General features: G+C 44.0%; 2 protein-coding genes across 3 annotated transcripts in view; both read left to right on the top strand.

Annotated features, from left to right (window-relative positions):
• Nucleotides 1–6,326, top strand: part of clasp2 (cytoplasmic linker associated protein 2) — a 52,012-nt gene extending 45,686 nt beyond the window's left edge. The window contains exons 33-41 of the mRNA XM_061092769.1: nt 122–265; nt 430–536; nt 1,550–1,691; nt 3,032–3,230; nt 3,324–3,517; nt 3,605–3,733; nt 3,926–4,132; nt 4,308–4,424; nt 4,791–6,326. Coding sequence (XP_060948752.1) covers nt 122–265; nt 430–536; nt 1,550–1,691; nt 3,032–3,230; nt 3,324–3,517; nt 3,605–3,733; nt 3,926–4,132; nt 4,308–4,424; nt 4,791–4,868 — 1,317 coding nt within the window. The 3' untranslated portion in view covers nt 4,869–6,326. The remainder of the gene's footprint in view (nt 1–121; nt 266–429; nt 537–1,549; nt 1,692–3,031; nt 3,231–3,323; nt 3,518–3,604; nt 3,734–3,925; nt 4,133–4,307; nt 4,425–4,790) is intronic.
• A 1,720-nt stretch (nt 6,327–8,046) lies between these two features.
• On the top strand, nt 8,047–19,411 carry ubp1 (upstream binding protein 1). 2 transcript variants are annotated; one of them, XM_061092771.1, is made up of 16 exons: nt 8,047–8,421; nt 12,224–12,375; nt 12,973–13,049; nt 13,132–13,237; nt 13,340–13,446; nt 13,552–13,704; nt 13,819–13,929; nt 14,747–14,854; nt 15,137–15,243; nt 15,392–15,446; nt 15,756–15,849; nt 15,938–16,028; nt 16,115–16,233; nt 16,313–16,455; nt 18,634–18,685; nt 19,043–19,411. In XM_061092771.1, exons 1-16 carry the CDS (start codon nt 8,348–8,350, stop codon nt 19,078–19,080), a joined length of 1,587 nt encoding a protein of 528 aa, XP_060948754.1. In that variant the 5' UTR covers nt 8,047–8,347; the 3' UTR covers nt 19,081–19,411. The 2 variants fall into 2 exon arrangements, with proteins under 2 accessions (XP_060948754.1, XP_060948753.1); XM_061092770.1 differs by lacking the exon at nt 8,047–8,421 and adding an exon at nt 8,688–9,588.
• Nucleotides 19,412–22,121: the final 2,710 nt, after the last annotated feature.

Here is a 22,121-nt window from a genome sequence, read left to right as displayed (position 1 = left end):
TACATTTCCTCTGTCAGCCACATTCAAACATTCCAACAGTTTGTTGCCATGCTAGCACCCCTGCTTTGATCTACACACGTCCTCCTAAATGAAAGTTGTGTGTGTATGTTGTGTGTACCAGGCAGCGCAGTCGGTGCTAATCTCCCTGTTCCAGCTCAACACACCAGAGTTCACCATGCTGCTGGCAGCTCTGCCCAAAACTTTTCAGGACGGAGCCACCAAGCTGCTTCAAAACCATTTGAAGAACTCGGGCAACGCTGCACAGGTAAAACATACTCACCATCTCAAACAGTGTTCAGTGCTTGTGTTTTCATTTGTGTTACGAGTGAGGACACACAAGCTTGTTAATTATTATACTGTGACAGTAATGCTATAATTCATTGTATGAACATGATTTGTATTTTATCCATTTATTTTTTACTTACTCAGGCAACCATGGGCAGCCCCTTAACACGCCACACCCCCCGATCTCCAGCCAGCTGGTCCAGTCCAGTCACTTCCCCCACCAACACCTCCCAGAACACCCCATCACCAAGGTAACTGACACATACACACTCATGCAAACCATTTTATTGAACACACTGTCGCTCTCATTAAACTTAGTCAGGCACAGTTTGACTTGACTTCAAGCATCTTCAGTTTTCTTCCACTACAACTAAATGTGGAGGTGAGGGGGTAGGAGAGAACCCTCACTTGCACCACAGAGGATCAATCAGCGCAGGTGAGAGCTGTTAGCTGATTGGTCCTCACACTTAAAAAGGCATCTGCTTCGCTGCTTCAGGGCGACTCAGAGACTCACAGACAGAAGAGACTGAGAGAAGCCGAAGGAAGCTGGAAAGCTTGTTGTTGTGTCTGATAAGTTTATATGTTTGATCACGTGTGTGGTGAGAATAAATATGTTAAAAACGACTAATTCCGTCTCTGGCTGTGTAGAGCCCCACGTTGGGCTCCAGTGTGGCAGTGGATCTTGCCATGGGGCTCTCACCCACACAGCCTGAGACCAACATGTTGGTTTTTAACATATTTATTAACGCCAAAACATAATAAACTTCACAAACGTCAAGTGAAACTCTTGAGCTTTTCCAGCTTAACAGCTAGCTCTGAGTCCTCCCGAGGCTGCTTAGACACTGGCCTTTTAAGCTTGAGGATCAATCAGCTAACAGCTCTCACCTGTGCTGATTGATCCTCCATGGTGCAGCTGAGGGTTCTCTCCCAGCCCCTCACCTCCACACTAATGTTTCTATTTAACAATGAACAATGCTAGTGAGGATATTCAATTATTCGATTATAATCAATAATGTGTTTGTACTTGTGATGTAAATTCATAAATCTTGTTTTGAATTGAAATGTTTAAACCACTTATAATGCATTTACCACAAACTGAACATTAACTCTGTACGTGTAATAGAAAAAAAACAACATTACTACACATAGCATACCTTAAATATAACAGTACAGAGGAGGCGATATATATATATATATATACATCCGGACAGTTTGGTTAATGACAGTTATTAATGTTTTCCTCATCTTTCCTGTGTGGATTCAGTGCTTTTGACTACGACACTGAAAACATGAACTCGGAGGACATCTACAGCTCGCTGAAAGGTGTCACTGAAGCCATCCAGAACTTCAGCGTCCGCAGCCAGGAAGACATGAATGAACCAGTCCAACGGCGGGAGGGAGACGAGGTGAGTGTGATGACTCGTCTCGTATGGGCCAACATCACAAAACAATCTTGTGATCGATCTCATACTGATCACGACACCTGTCAAAGTTTCCGCTACTGTGGGGGTCTCGCAGATCATTATGGTACAATGGGTCTTCAGAGACACACAAACCAATGCGTCAGACACATTGGAATTTGGAACTGAAAAGGTAAACAGCTTTGAAACGGAGACATTGTCCTGTTTGGAGCATGTTTTCCAAGAATTACAGAAGCGAAAACAAACATACATAGTGACCTTCATGTATGTGACCCTGACATCTCTCCCAGGCCTCTCACTCCCTTTAAAGCGTATGAACTGGAGGCCTTCATTAGGTATTCCTGGGGCTAATGACTTTGAACTATATCCTCTACAGCTCCCGAACGATTTTATGAACTGTAACCTATCACTATGTTAACATAAGTGCTAATCTCAAAACTCTTCCTCGTTTGTGCCAAATTTACGACTTTGGACGTCACATGAGGTCTTATTGCAGCCCCCCCCCCCCCCCCTCCCAACAGCCCCAGCCCCTTTTAAAGGACATGGTGTGCTCAGGTCCAGTGGTGTGACCTCCTGACATTTTCCCCATGACCTTCATGTGAAATCTAATCTGCCCACATGTAAGCAGCCATCCAATCTCAGTACACCTGACTCATCAAATCAGATATTGGCATGCATAGGTTTTAAATGTGTAAATATACACTGATCAGCCACACTCATAAATATCAGTCCCCTAAATATGCCAGTTTATTTTCATCAATATCCATGAATTTTTCTTTGGGAAACCAAGGAAAATGCTTTTCTAAAAACACCCCATCTTGAAATGTTAAAGAAATCGATTTTAAAAAAGTTTTATGGAAAATAATATATATATATTTATAATATATATCTTTTGCGTAGTTCTGCTGACCATCAAAGAAACCGACAGGGCCAAAAACATAACTTCCTTGGTGGAGTTTAAAACATTATATTCATAGAAAAAGAATGTTAACTCGTTTGTCATTATTTATGCCAGATGAAAACTTGCCAGATTTTCATAATAAGCTAATTTCTTCACGACACTGGAGAAGATCATCACAAAAAGCAGTAAAGCACTTTATTAGTTGCTGTTTTTTCAAATCTTTGGAATGAATTATTTGTCTCAGTCTATATAACTTAATGTTTACACTTCTTGGTTGTAGTTTTAGTGTAACAACAAAATGGAGAAGTACTAAGAAGCATTTTTTTTTTAATCTTATTTTACTTTTATCTGCATTAAATGAACCAAACTACAGGCGTGAACTGAGAGACTGAACCCCAGTAACATCAGAGTCTATGTCTTGCAGAGTGGCAGCGGGACAGACAGCAGAGGATCGGACATGATGGACGGTGGCGGCCGCATGGCTCTGGACAACAAGACCTCCCTCCTCAACACCCCCCTGCTCTCCTCCAGCCCCAGAGGAGCCCGCGATCACTTCTCCGATTCCCCGTTTAAACACAGCCGCAAAGACACTAGCATGGACGACTCGGAGCTTCTCACCGACGGTACACAAACACAATCTGACAGAGAAACACACACTGCACAGCACCAAATAACAGTATGAACCAAACACCATGTTATTTCTTGTCCATTAACAGAAAGCAGTCTGGACCAGTCAGAGCTGGTGGCCGAGCTGCTGAAGGAGTTGTCGAATCACAACGAGCGCATAGAGGAGAGGAAGTCGGCGCTGTGTGAGCTGATCAAGCTGATTCGTGAAAACACCCTGCAGGTGTGGGATGAGCATTTCAAGACCATCCTGCTGCTCCTGCTCGAGACGATGGGGGACAGAGAGGTAGGCACACTCGCGTCAACTCTGTAATAACACTGTGTACAAAGAAAGAAACCTCTCTTTTAAACATGAATGGTTTCTATTCTCCAGCATGGGATCCGAACACTGGCTCTGCGGGTGCTGAGGGAGATTCTCTGCAAGCAGCCCTGGAGGTTCAAGAACTACGCAGAGCTCACGATCATGAAGGCCCTGGAGTCTCACAAAGACCCTCACAAGGAGGTGCGTCTACTCACACACACAAATCAGCTCGTTTAGAAATGTTTTTTAACTAGGACAACTTCAGAGCCTGATGAGATGGGAAAAAAGTTTGTTTAAAGTCCAAATAAACAAACATCCGTGGGTTCATCTGCTCTGTGATTATCAAACTTTTCTTTTCACTGTCTATTTTTTATTTCAATTGCGTTTCTTCAGGTGGTCCGAGCAGCAGAGGAGACGGCAGCCATGTTGGCGTTGTCCATCAGTCCAGACCAGTGTATCAAGGTGTTGTGTCCCATCATCCAGTCGGCCGACTACCCCATCAACCTGGCTGCCATCAAGATGCAGTCCAAAGTGGTGGAGAGGATTCCCCGAGAGGGCCTGATGAGCCTGCTGCCAGAAATCGTGCCAGGACTCATACAGGTAACAGACTCAGCTGAAACTCTCCCTTCTGTTAAGCTTATACTCATCTGTTATGTTTCATATAATGTGTAAAACTAATGCTTTTCTTACCCTCACATGTTCATACACAAATACTTCCCTTGGTCCAGAACAAAGGTTTCTGCAGCTCTGTAATCAGTCGTATCTGTTTGTACAGGGTTATGACAACTCTGAGAGCAGTGTGAGGAAAGCCTGTGTGTTCTGCTTGGTGTCCGTTTACGCGGTGATCGGAGAGGACCTCAAACCGCACCTCAACCAACTCTCCAGCAGCAAGGTGACCTGCTCCGCAAGCTTGAATACATGTAGTTCCCAGTGAATGTTACTGTGCAAGAAGGGGGCCTGTGGGCAGGTTGAAATCAGTTTTTTAAATTTTCACACTTCATTTGAAATGTCCAAAGCTAGGGTTGTTAATCCTGGAAGATGCCAGCCTGTCAGCCACTAAAAGTCAACTTCTCTCTGACTCGTGTCTCTACCTCAGTGATGTACGTTTCTCTGGCTGAAGCTACTATTATGAATAAACAGTAAAATGTTAAGGAGCATTTAAAGCGAAGGGGGTTTGTTTCTCAGCGTACACCTTGTGTCAGCCTCTAGAGACAGACATTGACATGTCCACTCTCTCCCCTGTCTTCTCTGTCTGCAGCTGAAGCTGCTGAATCTGTACATTAAGCGTGCCCAGTCCGGCTCCAGCGGCGGCGAGCCCCCCACTGATGGCCTATAGGAGACACCGCACCCTCCCACAGGGCAACCATAGAACTGCAACTCTTCCTACCAAACATGAGACACCTGCTCCTGTGCTTACATCCACACAGACCAACAACGAAAACATCCTAACACTCTCTCACATGAGCCAAACTGCTTACATCTACACGTACGCTTACACTCTGGACAGCAGAGTGACACAAACACACCACGCACACACACACACTAAAGCAAAGGCACACACATCTACTGCCACACTGCAGGATGGAAGTTGTGGTGCAGAGGAGATGATCGTCAGGAGTTCTCCACCCTGATATCTGACTTAATGACATGAAATTCCACCCAGGCTTGTCCGTAGATCACTGAAGGATGAAGATATGAAATGTCCGTCCTCTCCACTCTCCATTATAACTCCAACACAACAGCATCTCCTCTGAACAACATCTTGATGTCAACAGGAAGAGGTGCATCTGCATGGTTCTCATTTTTCTAACCCGGGGGGGGGAGGATGTAATATTCATCAAACAGCACTGAGACGAACAAACCGGTGCCGTCTATGTTTCCTTTGTGAACAGTGAGTAACTGGGGCCAGATAGAAAGGAATGTAAATTTGCATTGTGTCATAGTTTGATTTAATCGATGAGGTTTTACTGCAGCTGTTTTTAATATCTGAAGGGTTTCTTTTCTCTCGTGCACACACACACACACACACACACACACACACACACACACACACACACAGACACAGGTTCTCTTTCAAAAAGGTGCTTATGAGCCAAAACAGGTACGACCGACCAACCCAGCACAGGATCTCATGTCTGTGGATCATGCCTGCTCATAGCTAATACAGTACATAGGCAGATCCCAAAGTGTAGGAGGCGTCATGTGCTTGGATATGCATGAGACTAAATTTCAAAAGAACCTAACTTTTTATCCGGGTCCTGTTGACTGTCAGAATAGTGCGACTGAGGTTTTAAATTGATGTGAAAATGTCCGGCCCTTTCAGATATCTCCATGGTGTGGTCCATTTCTCCCAGCTCATCGTGGATCAGTCCATGGGTGCGTGCTGCTTTTACTACATGAAGTATGATAGGACATGGCTTATTATCGCATAGTGGATATCGATATATATATGTGTATCTATATATGATATTAAAAAGGATTACTCGGTAACAGTGACACCCAGGGGAGGTTGCACGCACGCACCTGTGCCCATCCTTGTTTTTAATTTTTTCTCTGTTGCGCGTGCCGTAGTCTGTCTCTCTTTCTCTCTCATACTTATTTTTCTCTGCTGAGAAAATTGTAGAAATGTATTATTTACAGCTCTGAAAAAAACAGTTGTCACATCACCTTTTTCTCTCCCCTCCGCTTCATTGTGTTTTTCTTTCCTTCCTCTTGTAACATTCTAGTTTTCACTGTTGTGTTTCCTCCTGTGCATTTACAAAGCTGTGCTTACAATAAAATAAAGAACTTGTACAGATCATGATAATCACTGCCTCTGGGATCTTTGAGCTGGGAATCAGTCCCGCGGTGAGACGCCGTAATTGGAGCCAAAACAAACAGTCGATCTGCGAGTGGAAAGAAAATGTATCTGTTTTGATGAACAATTTGTTCTAGGAATTTTTTGAGCAGAAACATGAATAACATCAGGTGATTTTCTGTTTAGAAAATTGTAAAATTAATATATTTGAGTTGTGGTCGAGCAAAACCAGAAACTCATCCACAACAATACCTCATTTTAGATTTATGGAATCTGCAAAAGACATGTATTGCTATTTTCTAACATTTTACAGTCTATAGATGAATTAGTTGATAAAAATCAAACAAGTAAACAAATTCAAAATAGATATTTTTTACTAGCTTTAGGAGATTTTGATTTAGTCTTTACCATGGAAATTAATATAAATTGTTGTATACCTTTGTTTTTTTGATCTTGTGACACTAGATACCAACGCCCACATCTCTCATTTGAACATTAAAAAATCCTTCAAATAACATTTATAAAGAAGGACTTGTAAGTCATCGTACACATTGATCCTTGGTTTCATATCAAATGTAAAAAATTTAAAAAACAGGTAGGAAATGCCAATCAGCGTTTTACTGAGGCCAACATTAATGTCTTAACGTTACTTGTTGTTCTATCAAACAATCAAAAAAGATTTCAACTCACAATACAATATCCTATTTCAATGTACTACTCCATAAGACAAACAAATCAGCAAGTCCTCCCAACTGCGAGGGATTAATTTGTCGATTAATAGTTTATTGATGAGCAGAGAACGCTGGTGAGACAATTTGCAGGGAAATGTTCAGAGCCTGTAATGGCTCCTCCCCAGACATGCAGAGCAAAAGATAAACATGTATGTCTTAGGCAACGTAGATATTTGAGAAACTGGTGCTGAATTTCGTGCGTGCATCTGTTTTCATGGGCTGTAAATTTAGGTGCAGCTGAAGAGGGTCTGAGACACGAGAACCATCTGACCTGTAGAAACCCCCCCCCCCCCCCCCCTGCAGAGTGCTGACTGCCTGGTCCCTGTGTCTGTCAGCAAAACAACTGGCAGACAAACAGATCAGTTGTATCTGATCTGGCATTGATGTTACTTTATACTTCTCCACAAAAACATGGTAAGTATTATCTTGTCTGTCAGCTCTTGTGACTGCAGATGTAAAACACCACTGTACAAAATATGATGCATTATTTAATAAACTGATCTACATTGTACAAAAGTTGTTCAAACTGGCTTCAGCTGCAACAGAAATAAGATACTTGGATATTAAATAATCTAATGGTTAATTCTGCTATTAGTACTAATGTACATTTTCCTGATAATATACTTTTTAAATGCTGGATTCAGTAAAAGCTTTCAACTTATCTGATTAAATTCATAAAATATATGAATACTAGATTATACAATGATTACATATAGGTGGATGGATAGATAGATGGAAAGATGGATAGTTTTGCTGTTTGTGCTGATAAACAACATTTTAAAAAGTTTCAAACTTTACTCCTTAGCAAGAGAAGTCTGTCTCTAAACTTTAAATAAATGTTATCGTGTTATTTGACCTATCGACCCCTCGTCTTTAATGTCGTTACGTAAGAAAATAAGTTTGCGCCATGTTTGCACCACGCACGGTCTATGTTAGATCTGTGTATGTGTGTTGACGTCTGCGTGCACGCCGAGGCGGGTCTTTTCCTGTCGAGTATGTGTGAGTATGTTCGTGTGCACCCTGCTCAGAGAAACTTCTGCACCCGGACTCTCGCCTCCACTGTGCGCCGCGACCAGGGTCCGACCATAGACTGTATATATCCGACCTGCGGGTGATCATTGACCCGGAGGACGCACAGGTCTGCAGGCGGCTCCAGGAGGAGGCCGGGGCTTGTGTTCGTGTTCCTGGACCTGAAGCAGACATGAGCTCCGGCGCGGATCCTCTCAGAAGCGGGAGACTGGTTTATTTTTAGCCGCAGCTGGTGTGTGTTTGTTGAGGGGGGGGGCGATGTTGTTCTGGCAGCCGTACACTGAAAACTTCCGAGAGGACACACAGAGACACGGAGCCAACTCTTACACACGGTACGACCCCGAGTGTGTGTGTGTCACATTATAGCTCATAGCCACTTGTGTTGTTGTTTTGTCTGTGTGTGTGTGTGAGACATGTGTTAAAGTGTGGGTCTCTTCCTTGTTGACAACGTGGGTCTGCAGCCGTGTTACAGCTCTTGCAGCCGCAGCCACACCGGGACACAATGACGGCAGCTCGGAGCTCGCTGATTGGCTGCTCCCCTCGCAGCGGGGCACGGCAGGCGGCCCTCTGATTGGCCGGCCCGCGTCCTGACGTCCTCCCTCTGGCAGTCCGTCCGCCGAGGGGGAGCCATGTTGATGCCCGCTCTTGTGTCTCGGGTATGGTTGAAGGACCCGCAGAGTGGGAGCCTGCTGCGGTGATTCCCGCACCGCCACGCAAAGAGGACAGCGGCCCGGGGACGGCAGGGGGGGCGGCCCGCACGGAGCCCCGCACGGAGTAGCGCTGCACCGCACACTCGACCCGCAGCCAGGGAAGTTGATGCTAGTTAGCTTGTTAGCTAGGTTGGCAACAGCTGTGCGGACGTTGCGTGGGATGCGGCTTGTGGACTGAACCCTCGGGTCCGGTTCCTTCTTTCGTGGAGCGACGTGTGGCCAACCCGCTTCACCACCGTGTCCGGGCGGACCGCGGCCATGCTGACCTAACGCCACTTGCCTTTGTGACGCTAGCTAGCTGTTAGCTCCTGTTAGCATGCTGACAACTAGCCCGCAGCTCCAGTCACGACCAGCGTTTTGTAGCTGAGCGGCCGCTCGCTTGTTGCTCGCTGCGCACAGACTCTCCCCTCGGCCGTGGAGCAGCGTGTTGCGTGACAGACCCTCCCCGAGCTGGACACTATGGCGATACACCCAGTCTCTATGGAAAGCTACCAGTTTGCCTGCCTAGCTTGCCAGGGAGCGGCTAACGGGCTAGCAGCGTAACTTCCCCCCCCCTCCCCTCACGGCGTCACCCACAAGCCGCGGAGCCCACCTCCTCGCCAGGCGACCTCCTCGCACCTGAAGCAAGCTGGCGGCCCTCCGAATAGAAGCCGAGGACAAGGAGCTCGGGCCGATGGCCTGGGTGCTGAAGATGGACGACGCCTCCATCGAGTCGGGGCTGGTGCACGACTTCGATGCCAGCCTGTCCGGCATCGGGCAGGAGCTGGGGGCTGGAGCCTACAGCATGAGGTCAGAGACGAGGGTCAACGCTCCGAAGCCAGCTTGTTAGCTCTGTAGTCAGAGGAGAACAACACACACACACACACTCTCTCTGGACGTGTTAATTCCACACACCCCATGTCTCTGTGTGTGTTATCCCCTTTGTACTGGCTGTGATGGCCTCTCTTTGTTTTGGGATTTGGAGTTGAGCAGGGAGCCATGATCAGGGCTGAAGATTAATTTCTGTGACCCACACAAAAGTAAGGGGGGGTTTCAAGTGTGTGTGTGTGTGTGTTAAAAAAGGGACCCAACGTTTGTTTGTCTGTTTCGAGATAACACTGAAACAGTCATCAGAATAGGTCTCTCTGGCTTTGTTTCTAGTGTGTGTGTGTGTAAACAGTGTTTCTGGTGATTATTCCTGTTTTTGTTTACTCAGTCTTTCATTGGATATTTCTTCATGTGAATCAAGGATCTTCTCCAACTTTGGACAGGGTTTTTTCATTGAGCAATTTGGCAATAATCACACAAAAGGGGCCCTGATTAATTTTCAGTGATATCATAACATGAATTTAAAGATTCTCAAATTTGCATTTCTGAAAGCAGATCCTTAAACCAGTATTGTTTTGATGTAAGTGCGCTGACATTTTCATGATATCCAGCCTCTGTGCCCCATACACTTTGCTTTTTATACAATAACAACAAATGAAGCATGAAGTAGAGCTCAGCCAATATCAGCCTTTCACAGACACAGTTTGCCAATATTTAAACTTTTGTGTAACAGAAATAATGTGCATTTGTTTACAGTTTGTCAATGGGGTTTGATTGGAACCAACTACATCGGAATCATTCCTTATTATTTTTTAAATGCACCCAAGCAAAAAATGTAGGATTTGCCCGTGTCCTCCAATGATACATGGATAAAGCACCAGTGTCTGGTGACCCCCACTTTGTTTGTTTCAAGATAACACTGATGAACTCTGCAGGAAGGGCTCTGGTTTTGCCTCTCAGGCTGTTACCAGATGAGGTCTCTGACTTTGTTTGTGAAGACCCAAGGTGTGTGTGTGGGTTTCTGATGATTTTATACATTTATTGTGAATTTCTATGATTTCACACCAACATCTTTATCTCACGTTTCCCTCTCGAGTCTGAGATTCCAGTTTATTTCCCACACATGGCGTCTTATAAATCAGGAAAACACTTGTTACTCGGGACTCCTTGTGGATGATCTGTGAATGGGGTTTAAACATTTATTGTATCTTCTTGAGGTGGTTAAAGAATTACTCTATTGGCATCAACCAGTACTGATATAAACCACCTGCTCAATTTGTAACTGGTGCTATGTGTGCACTTAATTTTGTAAAAGGTTATGGGAGGTGTTGATATTTATGTGACGATGTCATGTAGTTCCCAGACTCGTTCATGCACCTTATCAGCAGCCTCCTTGACCATCTGCTTCAACATGCTTTTATCTTAGCGTGATGTCTCCTGTGAGAGTAAGCAAGTTTACCGGTACTCAAGTGATGGGTTGTATGTGTGTGTCAATTAGTGACAAGTGTGCGTGTGAGTTGGTTGGTGTCACTGTCTGCAGGAGTAGTGTTATCTGAGGTGCTGGGCTGGGTTGCTGGGCATCAGGGTCAGCAGTTGGTCGGAACAGAATGTTTCAGCGGAGCCAAGTCTTCAGATTTCAGGAAGCAGAGGTAGTTTTCCTCGGGGCTCAACGTGGTCGTGACACCCAGACTGGCGCTGTCTAGGCAAAGAAAACACACAGGCGGTGATGAGTGAATAAATCTAGCTTGCTGCTGTTTGGAGGAAGGTGCGGCAGGATTGTCCTGAAGTTGTCAAGCTGTTGTTTTTCTGGCTCCGGTTTAAAAAAAGCATGTTGAGTTGCCAGAAAGTTTTTCAGGTAATGAGAGTCCGTGATCTGCCGGTCTTGTGAGTGGTTTGGATTCTTTTTCTGTACAGACATTGAGATCTGCTCACGGGCACGCTCGTGCACACTGTGTCCTCATTGACACTCCTGCAGCATTTGTCAGGGTGAGCTGAGGACAGGTTGGTTGTCTAGAGTGGCTGCCAAGTGTGAGAGATAGTATGTGTCAGCAGCTCAGGCTATCTCTGGGTGTTTTTGTTCATTAATCCTACAGCAGCCTCATGCATACGTAATTCGAGAGCCATTTGATCGATGGAGAGTTCGCATCACTTATTCTAAAATAAGCCAATCCATTCAATAATTCCACACGATGAGAAGTATTTCCTTTCTGAAAGTGGTTTATGCAACAGTGTAAACGGCACAAACCACATAATGTATTTTGTAGAAATAATTGCAAAGTTGAAAACAGGAACATCCAGTCTCGAGGAACAAAGGCAGGGTCTCACTTTGATTTCAGGAGGTCACAGTGATTATGAAGTCATCAGGATGAATCCCACATGATGCTGGAGTTTTAATTAAAGCGGCAAGCTTTGAGTCAATTTCAGACACAGCGCAATTCCAAAGGATTGACGGGTCAAAATTAAACACTTTTCACGAAAATAAAGCTCGACACGGAAAAAGTTTACGCTGTCACAATTGTCACTTTCCCTGGGAATTTATTTTTTCTTTGCCTGTCACTCTTGCATCATCTCAAAGCTGACGTTCTGTTTGTTTGTTTTCTCTGACTCTCTCTCTCAGTGATGTGCTGGCTCTGCCGATTTTTAAGCAGGAGGACTCCAGCCTTCCGACCGAAAGTGAGACCAAAAACCCCCCATTCCAGTATGTGATGTGCACCGCCACCTCGCCTGCTATCAAGCTGCATGACGAGACGCTCACATACCTAAACCAAGGTGAGACGCACAATACAGTACCTGCATTTCAAGGTCTTGGTTGTACTTCCCCTGGTTTCTCTTTTTGTTTAGTACTCATTACAACTGATTTGATCTAGTTTGTTATCATGCAATCCACCTCTGTGTTTTATTGGGCTCAACACACACATTATTTAATTATCACTTCCTGAATTTATTACACATTAGTACAATTACTGTAAAATATCATCTTTGCTGAGGTGAGTAATAGCCTCTGCTGCATGACAACAAACCTATTCTGTTGTTTTTTGTTTGCTGAAGTTTGGAAAGTTTTCAAGAAAAAATAGATAGGGAGACAGATGTCAGAAGTCCACAAACTATGGAGCGTTTTTCAGAGGCACAGATGTAAAAAAAATCTGAAAGAAATTCACTTGGGGAACTGTTTGCTCCTTTTGATAGTTTTTGCATTTTACTTCCTGGGACCATTTTGCTGAAAGGAGGTTTTATCTTCTGTCACTCCCACAAATCAAACAAAGCCTGTACTCGTTGGAGAGACTATTGAAGTACAAGCGAGATATTACATGTAGTGTTTCCCCAGGTTTCTTTATCTCTCTTGATCTTTGGTTTTCTCTCTCTCAGGCCAGTCTTACGAGGTGCGTTTGTTGGACAACCGGAAGGCAGAGGAGTTACCAGAGCTCAACAACAAGATGGTGAAGGTGAGAGGATCCTCTCAGCTGGAGGAAAAACTTTTACTTTTTACGTCAAGTACACTTTGTACCTAAATGTGTGTGTGTGTAGAGCACAGTGCGAGTGGTGTTTCACGACCGCCGGCTGCAGTACACAGAGCACCAGCAGCTGGAGGGCTGGAAGTGGAATCGACCTGGTGACCGTCTCCTTGACATCGGTAATGACCCCTGGCGAGACTTGTTTACTTTACTCATCCTTTGTGTGATTTGGAGTTTAAATGTATGTGTGCTTGCGTGTGTCTTTGTTTTTTGCGGGACAGATATCCCCATGTCAGTGGGCATTGTGGAGCCGAAGACTCACCCCTCCCAGCTCAACGCTGCAGAGTTCCTGTGGGACATGAACAAAAGGACTTCTGTTTTTGTGCAGGTACATCCTCACCCACACAAACCACACCACAACACACGCTCTCTGCCATCTGTTGGGTGTGTCACTGAATTTCCACATCAAACACATATTTTGATCTGTCTGCAGGTGCATTGCATCAGCACAGAGTTCACTCCCAGGAAACACGGCGGAGAGAAGGGCGTTCCCTTCAGGATCCAGATCGACACGTTTGCCCTGGGAGACAATGGAGAGTACACAGAACACCTCCACTCTGCCTCCTGCCAAATTAAAGTCTTTAAGGTATGCAGTCATCCTCTCACAGGGGAAATCTCTCCACTGACTGAAATGTTTTCTTTACAACCCCATGTGTCAGCCCTCACAGCAAATACATTTGTCCCTCTGCTGCATGTTTAGCCAAAGGGGGCGGACCGAAAGCAAAAGACAGACCGGGAGAAGATGGAGAAACGCACAGCTCAAGAAAAAGAAAAGTACCAGCCCTCTTACGATACCACTATCCTGTCAGAGGTCAGTATCCAGCTGCAATGGACTGTCTGGCGTCACAGACATGGGGCTGTAGCTCTTACAAGGCTGGTGTATTAACAAGCTCTCAGCTTCAGTGTAAATTCACAGGTCTATCCATATTTATCTGCACCAGTTTAAGTTAATCAATTTGAGGACCCTGACATTGTAGCCTTGTACAACAGAAGAATCACTGCACAAATTTATCTCAAACAGGCCATGATTTATGTCGGCCCTATGAGCCGGTTAAGTTTGTATGTAAGTCTTTTATGGGACAGACAGACAGCACAGGTGTAGCCAGGATCCACGATGTGAAATTCTATTTCAAACACATTTTATTGTTGACCTTTAAATGGTTAAAATGAATACAAAAGCATGCATAGACTTGATAATCACTAGCTTTGGACATAAGTGATACAAATCTAAAGTCCATACAGTTGATCTTCTTGTAAAAGGTTTTTATTTTACCTGCCAGCTAAGTAACGCTCTGGGGCACAGGCCCTTCTTCAGCATCAACTGGTGTGCGGACATTTTCAAAGTTAATATTCGCACATTTTTAATGGGGGATTTGATTTTATTACTAGGACACACATTATAATCTTCACAGAGGGAAGATGTTCTCCAAAATGTTTGTAGTGAGTCCACAACCCCACATTTGTTTTGGGATATCCAAAGTGAAACGCTGAAACCGTACTTGTATGATACACAAACATTTTCCTCAGGTTACTCACTGGATGATGGAGTGTGTGTCTCCCGTGTGTGTGTGTGTGTATGTGTGTGTTGCTGGCTGGCTGGTTAACCTCTGCTGTGTGTCTGTATGTAGACAAGGCTTGAACCCATCATAGAGGATGCGGGTGACCACGAGCTGAAAAAATCCAGCAAGCGGACACTTCCCGCTGACTGTGGTGACTCCTTGGCCAAGAGAGGCAGTGTAAGCACTTCTCCTCCACTCCTCCCCATCACCCCATCCACAACCTGAAGCTTGTAGGCACTCATCTGCTGGGACAGAGATGCCATTAAACCATGTACCTGACATTATGTGGGGTGGAGATGGTGCAAAGCTAAATTCCTACTACACCCCTGAATATTCCTCAACCCTAAGCAACTTGTTTTTGTGTAGTTGGAGTTGGCCTTTCGTAATAGTTAACCTAATAAGTCATCTTTGAGAGGTTTTGGTATCACTGAGTATTTAGATGTGCATGTCTTTCCTTAGTGCTCCCCGTGGCCAGACAATGCCTACGTCAGCACCAACCAGGCAGCTACTCCCTCCTTCACCTCCACCCCGCTGTCCACCTACTCAACCTCCTCAGTACCGGACAGGTAACTGTGTATGTGCTGCTTTTGTGAGTGTGTGTGTGTGTCCACATAACCTAAGGTGAAGACGTGTGTTAAGGTTGGGGTTTGTGTGTTTGCTTGAAGTAAGATGTTTGTTGGACTTGTCTCTTAATTGTTACATCTTGTTTTCTAGTGACTCGTCCTCTCCAAATCACCAGGCCGACCCCACCAGCCTCGGCAATTTGGAGGTTAGTCTGCACTTTACACACACGCAGAAACTGTTCAAGAAGGTAGAGGAAGTTAAAGATTCTTTAAGAATTAAATATATTTCACAAAAGACATATTTTACCGGGGGTATAAATATTAATTTGTATTGATATTATCCTTATTTTTGGCATTTTATTCAGTAAAGAGATAAAAAGGAAATAACCAATGAGTGTAGCTCCAGTTACCTAAGCCATGAATAGATAAATGTTTAACATGATGGCTGATGATGAGTGGGAAAAGTAAAACCCAGATCTGTGTGTTGATGTCCTCTGTGTCTCTGCCCTCTACAGCAGCTGAGTCCCACTGCGTCCATACAGGACGCACAGAAGTGGCTGCTGAAAAACCGCTTCAACTCCTACACACGACTCTTCTCTCACTTCTCAGGTACACACACATTGTTCCCACACAATAAAAACACGTGTGAAGAGAGAACAGCAGTGGTACTAGTGACTCCTCCTCTGTCTTTGCATAGGTTCAGATTTGTTGAAGCTAACCCGGGACGACCTGGTCCAGATTTGTGGGCCAGCAGATGGGATCAGACTTTACAATGCACTTAAATCCAGGTATGTTACTCTGCGTGTTTGTGTACCTGCAAAAGCAACAGCGGGCCAGTGTATTCATTTCACTTTGTGTGTGTTTGTGTGTGTAGGTCGGTGTGCCCCAGGTTGACGGTGTATGTCTGTCAGGAGTCTCCTCAGGAGAGCCCCCTGCTGGAGAGGCATGGCAGTAATGAAAATGGAGAGCACAGCATCTCCTCTAATTTACGAGGTACCGATAGAAACACTTCCTGTTTATCAAGTAGATGTGGTATTTGAATGCGCTGAATTTTAAACCTGTTTGTGTGCAGTATACCACGCTCTGTACCTAGAGGACCTGACAGCTGCAGAACTGATCCGCAAGATGGCGTGTGTGTGCAGCCTTCCACTGGGAACAATCAACCAGGTGTACCGGCAGGGTCCTACAGGCATACACATCCTGCTCAGTGACCAGGTACTCACACACACACACACACACACACACACACACACACACACACACACACACACACACACACACACACACACACACAGGCCCTTTGCCTCTACCCCAGCACTCTCAGCTGTGAAGGGCTCTACATTAACTGAAACGTATAATTGAAAAGGTAAAAAAAAGAAAACTGAGGGATACTTCAAATGGTCCACTCTCAGCAGGGAAACCATCAACATGGAAATGAATGACTAAACCAGTGTTAATTTTGGCAGCTATTTTTGATTTAGTCTTAGTCTTAGTCTTTTGACGAAAATGCATATTAGTTTTAGTCTAGTTTTAGTCATTTTTATCCTTCTTAGTTTTAGTCTAGTTTTAGTCAACGAAAACAAATTACATTTTAGTCTAGTTTTAGTCGACGAAAACAAATTACATTTTAGTCTAGTTTTAGTCACATTTAATAGCCACATTAAACTCCTTATCTTCCCTTCTCAGGTCCAGGGACCCCCTGTGTTGCGTCTACAACTGCATACTAGTCTAGCTTGCAGTACTTAGGTTGTCCATTAGATGTCCCTCCTATAGGTCTTTAGCAGGGGTCGGCAACCTTTACTATCAAAAGAGCCATTTTGCCCCCTCTTCCCCCAAATAAAATTTGTCTGGAGCCGCAAAACATATTTGATAACAAAGCTGATAACATTTTATATAAAGTTATACTATACTAATATGTAGATTATTGCATTTATGAAATTATAGAACAACAATAAAGAAAACTGTTGACATTTTATTTATTTTTACCTGTTACAACAAAGGTAAACACCAAATGCTTATGAAGAGGAAAAGAAAATACACAGGCAAGTGTAGACCTACTTTGAAATAAATTAAACGCAGAACTATGTAGGGTTATTTGAGTCATCCCCATATTTGTGGGAAATGTATGAAATAAGAAGTACCCTATTTTTAAATAAATAAAAACATATAGCTGCAGCCTATATATTTTAGTTGGCGAAATGTGAAAGCAGATCAGACCGGAGGAGGAAGCTGAAGCTCGGTAGAAACCAGCTGCAGCCTCTGCTCTGATCAAGAAGCTGCGGCGCTGATCTCAGAGCAGCTGAGACCAGAGGAACTCTGTGTTTTCACTGTTTCCATAGTTAAGAAGCAGCCGGTCAGTCAGTGACCGGCCTGCTCCATGTGAACGAGCTCTGATCTCAGCTCTCTGAGCGAGTGCGCTGCGGCAGGGGGCGGAGCCGCGGGACCGGGGCGCATCTGGGAGCACACACACGCACACACACACAGACACACACACTCGCCGCTCCGGGTACTTCATGACGGCCTGATACAATTATGTTTTTAAAAATTGTTGTGACTTAGTCAACCGCCAACATTTTCGTTTCGTCTCGTTAACGAAAATTAAAATAGATTTCGTCATAGTTTTTATTTTCAAAGATCCATTTCGTTACGTCTTCGTCTCGTCTTAGTCATGGGAAAAGGGGCGTTAACGAATATTTGTCGTTATCGTTATCGAATATTTTTCGCTATCGTTATCGTCAACGAAATTAACACTGGACTACACTCACTCTGTTTTCAAGATAAATATATATATATATGTGCTTCAAATCGATAATACGTTAGCTTTTTGATAATAGATCTGATGCATGTATTATTTCAAGATTAATAAAACAAGAGAAGGGTCGAGGATTTAATGTTAAATTTAAGTGGCCGGCATTGGACACATGGATTTTGTCAAACCCCTTTTCGAAAAGCCTTTAAACAGACAATATATCAAAGATGATTCAAAAATTTGTTTAAATCGAAATTAGTCTTTGTAAAAATAATTCAGTTAATCATATTGATTTTTCAGCTGTTGAACATTGATGTTAATATCTGCGACAGAAATTCAGTATTGGTCATGAATGTAAAATTCAAAGTGAAGTGGATGAGTTGAGAGTTAATGGCTGAGCCAGTTACTCTGTAGAGAAAGATATTAACTGTTGGCCACTGTTTTGTGCGATCTCTTATCAGGACCAATGGCTCCACTGTCTGTAGTGTCACTCACACTTTGCATGTCATTTACAGTCCTCCGTCAAACACAAAATGCTGAGTCTGTGCTTTCATCAGAAAGGTCTGCCAATGCCAAGAAACCCGTTTTTTGACAGTGACAATAGATGATGCAGCGATTCACTTTGTCTGTTTTGTCCTTTACAGATGGTTTACAACTTGCCGGACGAGAGCAGTTTTTTGATCAGCACCGTCAAAGGTGAGCTAATGATGCAGCTCTCTCTATCACTGTATAGCGGCTTTCAGACATGCACGGGATTCAGTTCCATGCGAAGATGTCAAGGGAGTTTGTGGTGATGAGAACCAACGTCAGGTTGCTGTAAACAAGATCACCTGATCTACACAGCAGTGTTAAAACACCACTTCCTGCCTTTGTCTGTTGCTGTTGTGAACCTGTCTGTGCAGAACGCCACCCCCCACCAACGCTGTGTTTTGCATGTGTTAAATGCAAACTCTGGGTAAACTCCGTAGATGATTCTCCGAATTTTACCTGGAGGTCATGTTTGAAACGGCTTGTTTGACATTAAAATAATGAGTGTACTTATATCTCCTCCAGATGAACTAGGCGAAGGACTCCATCTAATCCTGAAGTAATGATGAGTACGGATGGCATCACTGAAACTCCACTCTCTGTCTCGGAGCAGAAGCCTCCCTCTGACCCTGCCTCGACTCCTTCTACTTCCTCCCTCTCTCTCTCTCTCTCTGAACGACGGCTCCATGGAAAGCAGAGAGACTGCGTTAAAGCCATGTAACTGTTAGAATCTGACATGGGTGTGTCCACTGTTTCATATTGAAAACACTATTAACGGAGGAGAGTTAAAAGAGGAGAGACTGGGGGGAATACGGGGTTTTGGGGAGTGATAACAATCTTTCTATGTATTTTGATTTTATTATCTTATTTTTTTGTCTTTTTATATGTTTTTTCGTGGGGAGGGGGAGGCCCCAGGAGAGGGGGGGGGAGTGATAATCTGGCTGACAGGAGGGGGAAAGAAAGCAGAGTTTCCTTATTGCTCGTTGCCCTTCCTTCACGACGCGCACAACCAGCATTAGGCCAGTATTTGATAACCTGTACTGCTGAACAGCATGCGATCTCGACATACTAACCTGCTAAAGGAGAATCCCAGCGTACTCTGCTTGCTTAACATTCTCTCTGGCTTGTCTTAGTAACCGTTTCTTGATCCCCGAGCTTGGTAACCCCTGAAATATCCCGGCTGAATTTATGGGGGAGGGGTGGCAACTTAATTTTTTTCTGTCTTGATCTTTGTCAAATGGACTGATTTCAGTGACTCTTGCCACATTTGTCATCTCTCTGTTGACGTCACACATCACACTCAGCTCTACACTCTGTGAACGTACGTCCTGTCAGGTCTGAGCTTTTACTGTTTTTAGTTGATGCTTTATTTATGGTTGGGCTGTTTCTATTGCTCTCACTGACATTTTTCTGGTGCCATATCAAATTGTTAGCTCCATCTTTTACTCACTTTTACACACACACACTGAGCACATTCATGTTTTTGACTCCTCTGCTTTCTGTGCTGACTTTAAAACACTGGTTCTAGAGTAGCGAGGGTTCTAGAGTAGCGAGAGTTCACGTTTTCTGGGATCTCACACGCTTAAAAAAAGAGGAACAAACCTTGATCGAAGACGGACGTGCAAAGTAGAAACGCCTATCCAGAAACTTCCATTAATGTGGACCAAACACGTTTCATCTAAAGATTTTTCAATTGGCTCTGTTAATCTCTTCCATTAGAAGAATTGGTCTGAAGGTGAATGAAACCCTCATCTAGTAGAGCTGCTTGTGCACATATACAAAATAATTAAACCCTCCATTCCAGCATCTGCTCTTCAAATAACAAGCCACCACGCAGACGGCTGGAGGAAGCACATCAGTGCCGCCAACGGGTTTCAACAGTCTTGTATGCTAGAAAGTCACATCTGCTCCACGTCCATCTTCAAAACCGCGTGTTTTTAATGTAGCCCAACACAGGAAGTACAGGTTATGTGTTTTGAGTGCCCTTACTTTGAAAAATGACAGTAAAACCTCTCACACAGGTCGGGGAGTAGCAGGGAGGAGCTGTCGGTTTAGTTGACCCTCTTAGTTCTGGTGCCCGATGTCTGGTTTTGAAGTGCATTCAGTTTGCACACCTCCAAGCATCAGAAAATATGTGTGTGCGTATCCTATTTTGTTCTTACAAAGCAAAGTTAATGTCGGTAGTTGTCACAAGCTTATTCCCTGTTGGAATAATGAAACTGTGTTTTAGCTTCCTGTTTAGTGACGAGCATGTGGGAGACAGGGGAGGGAGGGAGGAAAGAGCTTGGTCCTTGGTGTGTAACTTCTCCTTAATTTCCAGATGTTAGAGACCAAGCCTGCACTGAAAAATCACAAAACTAAAGCTTGATGTGTAGTGTAGTCCTACAGCCACACCCTCTTCTTAGCCACCAAATGAGAAGGAGAAAGAAAATAATGTTTAAAAAGCGTCTGTTTCTGTCTCACGTCGCACCAGAGCCCAGGACTCCTGTGGCGTTTACAAGGACGCGAGTTCCACGGCACAGTGAAGCGTTCATCGACTCAAACACATAGTGAGAATAGAGTGGATGTGATAAGAGTCAGGAAATCTGTGGCGAGCTGTTCTCATCACCTGACAGCCTGACCAATCGTCTGTCTGCGTGAGCGAGCGTGTGTGTGTGTGAGAGAGAGTGAGCAGGAGAGGTGACCACTGTTTCTGTACAGCCTAATGTCAATGATGATGCTTCTCATGTGCACAGTATCGTATGCTGGACGTGTACACAACCACGTGCTGGGAATAAATGATTTCATAACTTTCTCTGGTGTCTAGTTGCATCATTACACAAACTGATTTACTATAGAAACATGTTTTCAAGACTAGATCTGTTCATTTGTTATGATAGATATTCTGACATTCTAGACGCTGCAGAGTTCTTGTTGGTGTTGCAGACAGTAGCTTCTTTTCATTGCTCTCCTTGTCTGGTAAAACCCTTCTTTTAAACTTCATCTTCCCATTTTGTTAAAGACCTTCTGTTCTAAATCTGTTTCCTCCAAGTCCAGATAACCTAGATGACATCATCTGAATTATTGTCTGTGAATTATTAATCTCCCTCCAAAGCTGTGGAAGACAATTGGTCCAAAGGGATGATCACTTTTCTTCATTTCGTAAATTAGTCCTAATCTAATTGAGCTCTTTATATCATAGTGACCAATATAAACATTATGTAGAAAAAATGTGGAACTGCAGCTTATCAAAGGTTACTATTATTATTGTCATTACTACTTCCTTTCCCTGGTGCTTTCATTATTAACACCATTGCATCTTTAAGTATCACTCTTATATTTTTTTTAATGATAACAGTCTAATAGAGCTTAAATATTATGGTGTGGTCTCTTTCAATTCTCTCCCTTCTTTTCCACCAACATCTCCTTTTCACCCTTTCATCAGATGCTGAATCGCATGTGGGACCTGCAGAGAATACAGCTGTGGCAATTATTAACCAGATAAATAAAAAAATGTCTGTGTCCTGGTGGACCGGAAACCACTGGTGGCTCACACCCAAATGTCTCAAAGTGCATGTCAGTGAGTGTTGTTCAGGTCGACCAGTTTCGTTTACATTGTGGCTGT

The sequence above is a fragment of the Limanda limanda genome, chromosome 19, assembly GCF_963576545.1.
Source record: "Limanda limanda chromosome 19, fLimLim1.1, whole genome shotgun sequence".
Taxonomy (NCBI): domain Eukaryota; kingdom Metazoa; phylum Chordata; class Actinopteri; order Pleuronectiformes; family Pleuronectidae; genus Limanda; species Limanda limanda.
Note: the sequence above shows the minus strand (reverse complement) of the source record. Positions and strands in the feature narration are given on the sequence as shown.